Source organism: Capricornis sumatraensis, chromosome 17, assembly GCF_032405125.1.
Source record: "Capricornis sumatraensis isolate serow.1 chromosome 17, serow.2, whole genome shotgun sequence".
Classification (NCBI taxonomy): Eukaryota; Metazoa; Chordata; class Mammalia; order Artiodactyla; family Bovidae; genus Capricornis; species Capricornis sumatraensis.
The window spans coordinates 59,658,072-59,672,659 of NC_091085.1; the positions used below are offsets into that span (position 1 = coordinate 59,658,072).

At 40.5% G+C, this 14,588-nt stretch overlaps 1 protein-coding gene across 1 annotated transcript in view; it reads right to left on the reverse strand.

Moving 5' to 3' along the window:
* Positions 1 to 8,793: 8,793 nt before the first annotated feature.
* The window catches only part of KNTC1 (kinetochore associated 1), a 65,859-nt gene continuing 60,064 nt past the window's right edge, over positions 8,794 to 14,588 (reverse strand). Inside the window, exons 57-63 of the mRNA XM_068989955.1 lie at positions 13,800 to 13,854; positions 13,428 to 13,491; positions 12,934 to 13,063; positions 11,766 to 11,855; positions 11,145 to 11,290; positions 10,024 to 10,114; positions 8,794 to 8,893 (exon numbers count right to left, since the gene is read on the reverse strand). Of these exons, the coding sequence (XP_068846056.1) occupies positions 8,876 to 8,893; positions 10,024 to 10,114; positions 11,145 to 11,290; positions 11,766 to 11,855; positions 12,934 to 13,063; positions 13,428 to 13,491; positions 13,800 to 13,854 (594 nt within the window). The 3' untranslated portion in view covers positions 8,794 to 8,875. The remainder of the gene's footprint in view (positions 8,894 to 10,023; positions 10,115 to 11,144; positions 11,291 to 11,765; positions 11,856 to 12,933; positions 13,064 to 13,427; positions 13,492 to 13,799; positions 13,855 to 14,588) is intronic.

Consider the following 14,588-nt stretch of genomic DNA (forward strand, 5'->3'; position numbering starts at 1 on the left):
GTTATGGTTACCAAAGGGGAAATGGGGAGGAAAGGGATAAATCAGGAGCTTGAGATTAATCTATACACATTACCATATATAAGATAGATAACCAACAAGGACTTACTGTAAAACTCAGGGAACTCTATTCAATATCTTTGATACCATATATGAGAAAAGAATCTGAAAAAATGAATATGCATATATGTATAACTGAAACACTTTGCTGTACACCTGAAACTAACTCAACAATGTAAATCAACTAAACTCCAATACAAATTTTAAAAATACATAAAAATAATAAAATTAAAAGGACTGATGATTCAAAGTCTTGTCACGGATGTGGGGTAATCTCTCACACATGGCTGGAGGGAGTGTAGATGGTATAACTACTTTGGCAAGACTGTTTGGCAATGTTTACTAAAGCACTTCCACTCCCGGAAACACACCCACAGTCAGTGAGTGTTCTTCTTCTTCTTCTTTTTAATGTTATTTATTTTCTGGCTGTGCTGGGTCTTCATTGCTGCATGGGCTTTTCTCTAGTTGTGGCAAGTGGGGGTTACTCTCTAGCCATTAGGGAAACTCTCAATGAGGGCTTCTGTCCATCAAAGACATGTACAGGAGTGCTCAGAGCAGCTTCATTCATCATTGTCAAAAACTGGTAATAACCCAGATATCTGTCAGGAGTAGAATGGGGAACTTTCCTAGTGGTACACTGGATAACAATCCACCTGCAAGTTCAGGGACACTGGTTTGATCCCTGGTCCAGGAAGATCCCACATGCCATGGAGCAACTAAGCCCGTGTGCCACAACTACTGAGCCTGTGCTCTGGGGTCCAAGAGCTGCAACTACTGGGCCTGTATGCTGCAACTATTGAAGCCTACGCACCCTTGAGCCTACATCTTGCAACTACTGAAGCCTGTGAGCCTACAGCCTGTGTTTTACAACAAGGTTTAGTCACTAAGTCATGTCTGACTCTTGCGATCCCATGGACTATAGCCTGCCAGGTCCTCTGTCCATGGGATTCTCCAGGCAAGAATACTGGAGTGGGTTGCCATTTCCTTAGAAGCCATGAAATGAGAAGCCCGTGCACTTCAGTGAAGAGTAGCCCCTGCTCACCACAACCAGAGAAAGCCCACGCACAGCTATGAAGACCCAGCACAAACAAGAAAAAAGCAAGTAGAACGGGTAGGGATGTCCCTGGCAGTCCAGTGGCTAAGACTCCAAGCTTCCAATGCAGGGGGACTGGGTTTGATCCCTGGTTGGGGAACTAAGATCCCACATGCTGTCTGGCCAAAAAAAAAAAAAAAAGAGAGAGATAATAGATAAATAAAGGTACATTAATACAATAGGATACTCACAAGGATGGAAAAGAATGAACTACTGCTATCGCTATAAAAAATAATATATGTGACTCTTAAAATGTTGAGGAATGAAGTCAGACTCTAGAGTAGATGCTGTAACAGTCCACTTAAAGAAGGTTCAAAACCAGGTCAAACTAATAATCTATGATGGTAGAGGAGAGAACAATGGTTATTAATGGGGGAAATATGCTCTATCTAGGAGGGGGCACCAGGTGGTGTTCTGGTATGTCAGAATGTTCTATATTTTGATAAGGATTATCGTTATACAGCTGTAGACATAGGGAAAAAGTAACCCAACTTTGATTTGTGTGCTTTATCGTATGTAAATTACACCTCAATATTAAGAGTACTGCAAAGTAAAGTTGTCTATGCCAGAGGCTTCCAATATGAAGTGCGCAGGACAATCCATTGGATATAGGGAGAAAGTATTAATCTCAATTTTTAATTTTTCTCTTAAAAAATATTTTTTTTTGGCTGTGTTGGGCCTTAGTTGTGACACACAGGATCTAGTTCCCTGACCAGGAATCAAACCTAGGCCCCCTGCATTGGGAGTGAGGAGTCTTAGCCACTGGACCACCAGGGAAGTCCCTCTTTGTCTTTTTAAAAATTTAACTATAGTTGACTTACAATATTGTGTTAGTTTCAGGTATATAGCTTTAGGTTTTTTTCCCATGATAGGTTATTAGAAGATATTGAATGTGTTCATATTTCCTCTTTTCAAAACCTCTACTAAAGGAATATACATTGGGAGTACATATTCAAACGTTTTAACTGAAGGGCATGCCATAGAAAAGTTGGGGGACCACTAGCCTATTATATCTAGGGCACCAGCATTCAACAACTAAAAAGAACCTGTTGGTTATCTTAAGCACATCTGTGTGCTTACTTGGCTACTCCCATCTGGATGGACGTGTTCACCCAAACTCTTTGGTCTTATTCTCTTACTTAAAGCTCAGTCAAAAACTACCCAGGGGAGGCAGCCACTGTGCTTACATAAGCACAGCAAGTAGATTCCAAATCTCTGGGCCCCAGAAGAAACAGTACAAAGACTTCCATCTTGTCAGACCAGCTTTTCCATCCTTAAGAAGGGCAAGCTGAGTGCCCCACTAATTAGATTCTTGACTCCGACTAGTCAAAGGATTGGCAATGAGCCACTTCATGCAAAGCTAGAGATGATGAAAGACTGTGCATGAGTCACGAAAATTAAATATAGTCTTTACTTATTTAGTTGTTGCTAAATTTCTCCTTTTGTTATGTGTAATGAGGTGCCTTCATGTTTGCATGTGACCACGAAACATTCAAGGAAAGAATTTTACCCTCAAAAATGGGTAGCCAAAATTTACTTATCTCATACAAACATATTAAAAGTCTCCTACATGAGGCTCAGTTCTAAGGTTTGGGGACAAATTAATGAATAGTGAGATGATCAATAGAGAAGGCGACAAAGGTTAACTTTTAATAGTTTTGGGAAGGAAGTAAATATGGTTATGGCCTAGTAAGTGACTGGGGAAGGGGAGAGGCTGGCCAGAGAAAGGGGAAGAGTGGGAACATTGAGGCTAGAAAGGTAGGTGGACTGGATCCACGTGTAAGTCATGGTGTATATGGGCAGGAAATACTGGGCTGCGACTGAGACCCAGTTTTTAAACACTGTGCTTTAAAAAATGTGACCCTGGACTTCCCTGGTGGTGCAGTGGCTAGGACTCTGTGCTCCCAAGGCAGGGGGCCTGGGTTCCACCGCTCGTCAGGGAACTACATCGCTAAGAGATCGCATGCTACAACTAAAGATCCTGCATGCCATAATGAAGACCTGGTGCAGCCAAATTAAGAAAAAGAATGTGACCCTCCAAAGAGGGGTGCCTTTTCCTGGTAGATCTACTGAGAACTGTTTACTTTTTTAAAATTTTTGGCTGCATCAAGCAGCCTGCAGGATCTTAATTTCCTGACCAGGGATCAGACCCACACCTCCTACAGTGGAAACAGAGTCTTAACCATTGAACTGCAAGGGAAGTCTTAAAGGAGAACCTTTTTTTTTTTTTTTTCAATAGAAAATCTTCCTAGAGAGTATTGATGAAAAAAATCAATAGTATAAGAAAGAAATGAAAAATTTTACTCCAACTAATCTAAGGATTATAGGTTGGGAGACAGTGACTCAGCTCTGAGGGCTATTCCAAAGAGGTAAGGGGGAGGTTAGTATATATGTGATTTCAGTGAAGGGGGCCATGAAATCTATCAGACATACTGGTAGAAGGTTGCGGTTAGTTACCAGGAACAGACACCATAGCAAGTTTAGTGCCTTTTCAAGTACAGGAAGATGAGAACTGGGTTTACAAAATTCTCTCCTGAAAATATCTAACAATATGAGGGCCAGTTCTGCCAGTTTTCCCAGAGCACAAAGATCAGCTTGATCTTGGCCCTGAATTCCTTTCAGGGTGTGTTGTAGGTCAGTGACTATAGCAGTTAATGACTTGATTTTTGTAGAACTGGATGGTGGGCACCATTCTTTATTTTATAACTCCTTTCTTTCAGTCTTAATTGCAATCAAGGTTTGGAAGGTATTTTGTGACCAATTTGTCCCACAATGCTAGGAATGTTCATTTCCAGGTCAGGTGTGGATTTCATTGATGGGCCTTTTTTCCTTTTTTAGGGGGCAGGGTGCTGTGTTACTACCGGACTTGGAGAAGGAAATGACAACCCACTCTGATATTCTTGCCTGGAGAATTCCATGGACAGAGGAGCCTGGTGAGCTACAGTCCATGTGGTCACAAACAGTCAGACATGACTGAGGGCGCATATACACACACACTCACACACACAAGCTGGGGGCCTACAGTCCATGCGGTCACAGACAGACATGACTGAGCACACACACGCAGACATTACTGGACTAGGCCCTATTAACTATAACCAAAGGCCTCTGCACTACCTCTTACTGGTCTGCTATGGTCTAGAAAATGGTTCTTTCTGTTGCTTCTTTCCATATCTAGAGCTACACTATTACAATCATTGATCTTATAGAACAATATTATCCATCATCTCAAAGTCACCTAGTCATCATTCATTTTATCTGAGGACCAATCACACATATGGCCATGCAAGAAACAATAATCTTGTGAATTAGGCAGAATACATATAATATAGCTAGTAACATCAATAAGGTCATAAGTATTTAAGTTAAAAAATTCCATTAGGTGTGGCCCAGTATTTTCCCAGGTCGTCTGACCAGTCTGTACTGAACCAATCATTATAAGGAAACCAATATATTGGCATTTTACATAGCACTCACTGAAGATATCTGCACATACAATGTGAGTGGTGGGTCATCATGACACTTTATAGGACTGAGAAAGGAATGGTATCTTCTAGTTACACGGCTAGTGCCAGAAGAAAAATTGGGTTTTATGGCTGAGCGGGTATTTCTGCCACAGAGCAGGTCTGGTTAATGCATAATGATGCACAGTGCATACTGGAGGGGAGGGAGAAGGCCAACACAAGCAGATCAAGTTTCGTTTCAATTTTCCTTGTCTTAAAATATAATTTTTGGGGCAGTGCTACATGGGCATGTGGGGATCTTAAGTCCCCGACTAGGGACCAAACCAGCACCCTTGCAGTGGAAGCATGGAGTCTTAATCACTGGACTACCAGGAAGTCCCAGAATATAAAATTTTAAAAGTTTCATCAAGATCTTTGTCTACTGACATGCCTGGTGGTGCAGTGGATATATCCGCCTGCCAGTATGGGGGACACGGGTTTGATCCTTGGTCTGGGAGAATTCCACATGCCTTGGAGCAATTAAGCCTGTGTACTACCATTACTGAGCCCATGAACTCTCAGGCCCATGAGCCACAACCACTGAGCCTGAGTTTTTAGAACATGCTTAGGGAAGGGGATGGAGAACGGCTGTATGGAGATGAGTGGAAAATAAAAATAATGGTCATGGCTAATAAAAATACAATAGATATAATAATAAAAAAGATCCTAATTATGCATTTGAACTTAAATTCAAATATATTTCAGTTCAGTCACTCAGTCGTGTCCAACCCTTTGCAACCCCATGAACCGCAGCATGCCATGCTTCCCTGTCCATCACCAACTCCCAGAGTTCACTCACACTCATGTCCATCAAGTCAGTGATGCCATCCAGGTATCTCATCCTCTGTCGTCCCTTTTTCCTTCTGCCCCCAATCCCTCCCAGCATCAGTCTTTTCCAATGAGTCAACTCTTCACATGAGATGGCTAAAGTACTGGAGTTTCAGCTTTAGCATCATTCCTTCCAAAGAACACCCAGGGCTGATCTCCTTTAGGATGGACTGGTTGGATCTCCTTGCAGTCCAAGGGACCCTCAAAAGTCTTCTCCAACACCACAGTTCAAAAGCATCAATTCTTCGGGACTCAGCCTTCTTCACAGTCCAACTCTCACATCCATACACGACCACAGGAAAAACCACAGCCTTGACTAGACGGACCTTTGTTGGCAAAGTAATGTCTCTGCTTTTCAATATGCTATCTAGGTTGGTCGTAACTTTTCTTCCAAGGAGTAAGCGTCTTTTAATTTCATGGCTGCAATCACCATCTGCAGTGATTTTGGAGCCCCCAAAAATAAAGTCTGACACTATTTCCACTGTTTCCCCATCTACTTCCCATGAAGTGATGGGACCAGATGCCATGATCTTAATTTTCTTAATGTTGAGCTTTAAGCCAACTTTTTCACTCTCCTCTTTCACTTTCATCAAGAGGCTTTTTAGTTCCTCTTCACTTTCTGCCATAGGGGTGGTGTCATCTGCGTATCTGAGGTTATTGATATTTCTCCCGGCAGTCTTGATTCCAGCTTGTGCTTCTTCCAGCCCAATAGCAAAAAACTACTTCATGGGCATATTAAAAGCTAACCTGTGGGCTTACCTGGTGATATAGTGGTTAAGAAACCACCTGATGATGCAAGGGCCATGGGGGTTTGATCCCTGGTCTTGGAAGATTCCACATGCTGAGGAGTAACTAAGCCCTTGCATGACAACTACTGAGCCTGTGTGCCTAGAGCCTGTGCTCCTCAACAAGAGAAGCGGCTGCAATGAGAAGCCTAAACACTGCAACGAAGAGTAGACCCTGCTGGCCTCAACTAGAGAAAGCCTGAATGCAGCAACGAAGACCCAGCACAGCCGAAAAATAAAATAAGCTTACAAAATAAAAAAGCTAACCTGTTCCCTATCAGAACTTGTGTGCATGTCTATTCATCTTCCACCAACTTGATATGATTCCTAATCTAAAATTATGTTATTGTATTGACGGATAACTGACATGTAATAATAGTTTCAGGTGTACATAACTCAATATTTGTATATTTGATGAAGTGATCACCACAATAAATCTAGTTAACATCCAGAACTTTACTCTGAACAATGAAACCAGTGTTAAGATGGAGAAAGAAATCCTTTTTAGCCCAGCTTGAGCCCAGGAAGTGCAGGTGTCCGCAACCCCCTGGGCCATGGACCAGTACCGGCAGGTGCCCTGTTAAGAGCTAGGCCACACAGCAGGAGGTGAGCAGCGGGCGAGCAAGTGGAGCTTCGCCTATATTTACTGCCACTCCCTATTGCTCGCATTACTGCTTGAGCGCAAGAAAGCAAGCTCAGGGCTCCCACTGATGCTGCATTATAGTAAGCTAGGTAATTACTTCATTATACATCACAATGTCATAATAATGAAGTGCACAATAAATGTAATGTGCTTGAATCATCCCGAAACCACACCCACTCCCCGACCCCCATCTGTGGAAAAACTATCTTCCACAAAACCAGTCCCTGGTTCCAGAAAGGTTGGGGACTGCTGATGAAGTGGGAACGGTCATTTCCATCTGTTACGTTCTAGTGCCACCACATGACCCTTTTGTTCCTTGCACATTTATGCCCAAGAATAACAATCACAGGCTCTACTTGTGAGCTCAGCCTTCTAATTACAGTTTTCTTAAGGATTAATCACATAGATGCTAAAGAAATACAAACGTAAATACCGAGACACTATTTTCACTGATCAAATTAGCAAAAAGTTTTAAAAAGAAAAACTGCCCACCTTTTGGGAGGATACAGTAAAGCAGACATCTGTTTCTGGTAGGAATAGGGTTTTGTGAAGACCTTTGGAAATCACAGTAGGTGATGGAACCAGGGGCGGGGGTCAAACCCAGACTTGTTATTTATCCAAAACCCATGTTTTTAATCATATTACGTTGACTTTCCTATACAGAAATATTTTTCTCAACAAGCCAAACAAAGGCAAATGAATTCTAGTATTATCAGCTCCAGTTTATTCACAAGTAGAACCAAAAGAAGTGTGATGAACATTTCTGTGTGCTGGGTGGAAGGTCTGCAGCTTCACGCAGCCCTTCCAGCCAGCTTCCTTCCTGTCCTGCCAGGGGCTTACAGCCTGCAGCCTTCATCTCTCAGGCTCCTTGCCAGATGGCTTCTGTTTAGCTCTGTCATTTCTTGGCACAGGCATGGGAATTAGAAGGTTGCTGAAAGCAAAATGCTGCTGTTTTTTTTTTCCCTACTGGAGGGGGGCTTGGCAGTGCAGCACTAGCGGAAGATAACCAAGGGCTGCAGGGGCAGCAGTGCCAGGGGGAGGAGGCTCAGTCTCTGGAACAGCAGCACCCCCGGCTCAGAGCCAAAGCAGCTTCTTCTCTTTTTTTTCCCACTTTATGTGCTGCTGCAGAATCTTAGTTCCCAGACCAAGGATGGAAGCCAAGCCCCCTGCATGGGAAGCACTGAGTCTTCACCACTGGACCTCCAGGGAAGTCCCCAAAGGCAGGTTCTGATGTTAGGCTAATAGCCCCTTCCCTTTGGCTTCTCCAGTGCCCCTTCTTCATCTCCCTTTTGCCTTTCAGTCCTCTTGACACCTTTGTAATCAGTTCCTGACACTAAATCCTTCTCCACTTCAACTATCTAGAGTGGTTTCTGTACATCTGGCTGGCCACTGATGGATACACACGGCAGCAAAGATTATAGACATATTTACTCAAATGACTATCAGTTAAAAAGACTGATATTCTGGGACTTCTCTGACGGTCCAGTGGTTAAGACTTCAGCTTCGAATGCAGGTGACATAGGTTTGATCCCTGGTCGGGGAGCTAAAATCCCACACGCCTTGTGGCCAAGAAACCAAAACATAAAACAGAAACGATATTGTGACAAATTCAATAAAGACTTAAAAAAAAAAAGAGACTGATATTCTTATTTACATAGGTGGAAGAGAAGGATGTAAGCAGTTGCTTTACTTATTGGGAGAGCAAAATACTTTTCTTCATATAGAGTACAAAAAAACAGAGTCTCTACAAGTTATGCACGTAACTGGCAAGGAAAAGATTTATTAATTTGGGACATGAGTTGTTTATCAGGCAGTTCTGCTGTTATTAAGCATCTTAGTTATTACTTCTTGGGGAATATTTGACAATAGCTATTGCACACAGATTGCACAATTTAAAAACTGTAATAAATAGTGTCAGTTATTAACAGATTCCAAACCTTGTTCTTCTTGAAAAAACTTTGATCTATTAGGATCCATTAAACATCTAAATGGGAAGAAACACAAGCATTTTTATGAGTGTCAGTGTTTTAAATAGAAAATTGTTTGACAAACTACAGAAAAGGCTTAACTATATTGCTAAAAATCTATGTATGAGGTTATTTTGCATTTTAGACAACTATGATCAGAGAAAAACAGATACATTCTAACGGCCACAAACTTGCCTCCTGAATCAATACTCTCCCTTTTTGAAAAAAGTAATCTTATGCCATTGATCACAATAGACTGGAAATGAACAAAGGAAGTTACTAATGGATGTTAACAAAATGTAGGCTAAATATTTTAATATGCTTGATCTGGACCAATGGAAGAAAAAACCACAATAACCTAATTATGTTTACTAAAACTACCAAAACAAGATCAAAATGAAAAATTTTACCTTATACTTAAGTTCAGAACAAGACTAAAAATGATTTATGCGCGGTTTTTATACACAAAAGCATTTGGGAGAATGCACATGAACATGTTAACAGTGATCTTATCTCTGGTTACTGAGATTTCAAGTGTTCAGTTTTTTTGTTATTATTATTGTTTTCTCGGGCAGATTTTTGTTTTTCTATACTGGACATATATGTCTTAGCTAATTAAAGAAAAAGAAATAAAAGTGATGGAAACTCCAGCACAACGTTAATCAATGTGCTTTGAAATTTAGTTTGGTGATCCAGTGGTTAGGACTCTGCACTTGCACTGCCGTGGGCCCGGGGTTCAGTCCCTTGGTGGGGAACTAAGATCCCACAAGCTTTGAGGTGCAGCCAGATAAGTAAATACAATAAAACTTGGTTTATCACCTGCTCCTGTATTAAAAACAAGACTCCACAAGGAGTTGTGATTCTTGAGAGCACCTGAAAGGCTGGGAGGGCCAGATCTGAAAACCACGGGCCACTCAGGTACAGCAACTGGCCTGAGGCCAAATGGCTGCTTCCTGGCACAAATGAGAGTGGAACCAAGGCCTCTTGATTCCGAGTCTGGGACTCTGTCACACAAAAAGTGAACTGTGAAAATACAGGCAGTTGCACATAAAAATACATCTATCTTCAGAACAGGCTGGCTCAATATCAAGACCCTAGAAATAGAAATGGTGTCAGGTTAAAACCCAGTAACTCGGGCCAGATTTACCTTCAGAGTTTCACAGGGAGTGGTGCCTGGTGGTATGGGCTTCCCACAATGCTTGTAATATTCAGTTATAAAGACTGAAGCGTCATCTAAACTATGAAACCAAAGAGAAGAAGGGCATGAGGAAAATGTGGGGGTGATATGCAGGTCTGCCATCTCGACTATGGCAATGGCTTCACAGGTGTACATCAAGATTTATCAAATGACACACCTAAAGCACGTGCAGCTTAGTATATATATCAACGTTACCTCAAAAAATATTACTTGTTCATAAATGACAACCTGTAATTATGGCTGGATCACAGGTGGTAAACAAGCAGAAAGAAGTCCATGGTATCGGACTTCCCTGGTGATCCAGTGGCTTAGACTCCATGCTCCCAATGCAGGGGACCAGGGTTTGATCCCTGGAAAGGGAACTAAGATCCCACATGCTGATCCTGCATGCCACAGCTAAAGATCCTGTATGCTGCAACTAAGACCCGGTGCAACCAAATAAGAAATAAAAATTTAAAAAAGAAAAGAAAAAGAAATCCATGGCGTGGTACTGAGAAAGAGACAGTTCCCAGGGATCAGCACAGTTAGACCAAACAAATGTAGGGATGGATCCGGAAACATTTCAGTCCTGATTGAGCTTTCTCTTTCTTCAGTGTCAACTCATTTTGCCCTTCTCTTTAATTTCCAAATCTGCTCCCAACACCATCCCAAGGGATACTATTTCTAAGCTTGTGGGTACTGGAAAATTAGATAAGCTTAGCAAAAATGATGTTGTCATTGCCTCTAGTCAAGTGTCTAAGGAGTAAAGTTGTAATGTTGGGTTTTAGAGTAGGACTGTGAGATACCTATTTTGGGATTTCAGGCAGCTTGATTAATTGTCTGATTCCAAGTTCATGTTCCAAGAGACTGGGTTACAAAACAGCTACTTCTGAGTATGTGTTAGCAGTATGGTATGCATAATGTAGTGATGCTACGGTTTAATATTCAGAGCCTTTAATTACAAAAAAATAGCTTTATAATTATTTGATATCTTCCTCCAAAGTAAAGATAAATTTTAGGATATTCTACATTAAGGTGTTTTTTTTTTTTTTTAACATTAAGTTGTTTTAAAAAAAATTTTATCAACTTACCTTAATTCATCTGCCAAATAGTTTACGAGTTCAGTGATGTTGTTGGTATTCATCATGTGTGATTTCAACACTGGAAAGTATTTTGTCTTTGCCAAAATCCCAAACTCCTTCTTATCTATGATATTTTTCAGCACCAGACTTCTAATCTATAGAATAACAGGTATCATTATATTCAAAATGTGTTAAATGCCAGTTGTCTCCTTCAATACCAAAGCATTTCTGACAATTAGATGTTTAATTATCACTGCACTGTGACTAAGCCTTCCTTTTGAGGGAGCGGGCTGGGGGGTGGGGGGAACTGCTTTGGCCTATTTCAGCATACAGTGAATAAATTAAAAGTTATTGTTGTTAAGCACTTCGGGATTTTTTTTTGAGGAAAATCTGTTCACAGTGACAAGCACTGAAGGCTACAGATTTTCCACTGTGCACAGAAGTAAACAGGACACCCAGGGTCTCTGACTTTTAAAAATTTACTGAGGCTTTAATGAAAGCGACGTAATTGTATACATTAACAAACAGATGGAGATGGTGACTTTTCAGCTTAATCTTGGTTTGGGGAAAATTGATTACCTCCTAATAACAAATTTTTCATAACAAAAGGGAGAGGAAACTGCCACTTACTTGATGTGAAAACCCTACCAACTGGCCAGTATTCATATGCTCCTCTAATTGCTGTAAAATGATCTGTGGGTCACACGAGCCCAGAAAACTCTGGAGAAAAAAAAAAATCAAAATGTAATTAATAGAAAAGTATAATCACTACTAATTTCTGTCAAACCTGGAAGGTTTTCGTATTTACATTTGAAATATCTTAAAGCATATCTAGTACAGAAAAAAGACCGCCTCCATCAACAACAACAAAATTACTGAAGTAAGGAAAAAGCATTTTACAAATAACTATTTCAACAGCAAAGAGCTGTTTAATAAACATTTTGTCATCCTAAGTGCTAGAAGGAATCTATTTAAATACTAAAACTCTGAAAAGCATCAACAGATGAGTTTAAGACTAGTCAAATGAGAAGAAAGTCAAGGACAGGCACAGATGGCTTTGAAAAAAAAATGAAACGAATAGAGCAAGTGACAAATAAAAAATATGTATGTTAATTTATATAGATCTTTATGACCTGGCTTATCTACCCATGGGGAAATCATTGTAAAACAGTTCAAAATGCTTTGTTCTATTTATTCTATAGTATAAAGGGGATGGGAGCTATTTTTAAAAGTTCTGTCCTCAGAATGCTCATGTGCCTTTGTTAGACACCCACACACAACCTGACTTTTCTATTTTCCACGACTAATCACCAAGTCAAGCTGCACGCAAGCCATCTTCCTCTGGTCTGTTTTTGTTGCCACCACCCTCCTACGGACACTCACCCCCTCAAGCTTCCCTGGCCTAGTCACGAGGCTGTTGTACGTGCATCAGGTGAGATGAATTTCTATCCAAATGCAAGGGCTTCCTGGGAGTTTCACTTCTTGCTCCCTCTCTCTTCTGATCAAGCCCAAGCGGATCACTTCCTTCTAAATACCGCCTGAGCATTCCACTTTGCACTTGCAGGAAAATTCACTGTTCCCACTGATAGAGAATAAGGTCCAAACTCCTCTTAAGGCTTTCCAAGATGAGCCTTCATCTATCTTTCAGTCATACGTCCCACTAGACCCCAACACAAACCTTCTATCCTACTCATGCTTTACAGGTTTGATGAAAAGAAAGTGCAGTCTTTGGCAGGGGACATGCAATGTGAGACCTTCCACCTCCTTGGCAGCCCCAGATTAGTAATTTGCCAGATACCTTTATTTCCTGGTGCCTTTTTTCTGAGTGGGGCATGAGCATTAGACACGCTAATGCAAAAGCTGGAAGCTCTAACTGGACATACTGTCTGGCCACTCTGATCATGTCGAGGTCATCTGAAACTGGACATCTTCAAGAGAGCATGTTAATTAGTTAATAACCTGTCAGATTCAAGTCTATACATGTCGAGCAACAAATACTTAGAAGACTAAAAATCTATGACGTAACTATATGATTTACAGTAGTCACAAAAGGTACTCTACATTTACATTAAAACTAGGTACAAATTTTAGAGAATGCGTACTGAATATAAGTTCATTAGCTGCACTGCACATAAAGTAGACACTGTAAAAATAATAGAGATATTTTATTTTCAATCACGTGGTATGCTTAACTTCCTAGGAAAAAGGCATTACTCATAAGGTATGTTTATTAGAAAGGAATTTTATAAGCAACAAATTTGATTTGGGGGGTAGGAAAAATATTTTACTTACTCTAGAACAGCAATGAGACTCTCACAACAATCTGACAGCTGACTGGGGCTTAAAGGACAAGAGGCTGAAAATAAAAAGCAACAATAATGTGTTTAGGAACTTCCCTGGTGGTCCACCGGTTAAGACTTTGCCTTCTAATGCAGGCGACACAGGTTTGAACCCTGGTTGGGGAGCTAAGATCCCCGCAGGCCTTGTGGCCAAAAACCCAAAACATAAAAAACAGAAGCAATATTGTAACAAATTCAAGAAAGACTTTAAAAATGGTCCATACTGAAACACACACACACAAAGAAACCAAAACAAACCCAATCATGTGTCTATACACAAAACTATAAAATGCTACTGTCAGCATTTCAGGGGACAGAAAAATACCTGAAAGTAGTGGGATCTGAACCACACATTGCCAAGCTCTGCTGAAGTAGGGAACCTGTGGAAACACATGTATTAAAGAACTCATGTCTGGGATCTTATGAACTCTGTTTTGCAGTCACAGAACCATATACATTTAGAGCTTATATTCTTGACCTTAAGACCAAAATCTTAAGTTGCTAGCTCCCTGTTCTAGATCATCAAGATTCTAGAATATTCTTCATACTATATATTTTAGGATATTAACACATAATCCTGGCTTATTTATTATTATGTTTTTTGCTCTGCAAAATACTCTCTTTATATTTTTAAAAACTGAAATATAGTTGATTGATAATATTAGTTTTAAGTATGCAACATCGTGACTCAGTATTTTTACAGATTATCCTCCACTAAAGATTATTATAAGATAATGGTTATAATTCATATGCTATGTAATATATCCATGCTGTTTATCTATTTTTATTATTTTGGCTGTACTGGGTCTTAGATGCAGCATGAAAGATCTTTGATCTTCACTGTGCATGTGAACTCTTAGTTGTGGCACTTAGTTCCCTGACCAGGGATTGAACCGAGGCCCCTTGCATTGGAAGTGCAGCCTTAGCCACTAGATCACCAAGGAAGTCCTGCTTATCTGTTTTATACACAGCAGTTCTCTCTCTTAGTCCTATATCCTTAATTTGCCACTCCCCGTTTCTCTCTGGGTAATCACTTCTTTGTATTCTCTATCTGTGAGTCTGTGAATATACTAAAAGCCACTTAATTGTATACTTTAAAAGGGTAAATTTTACG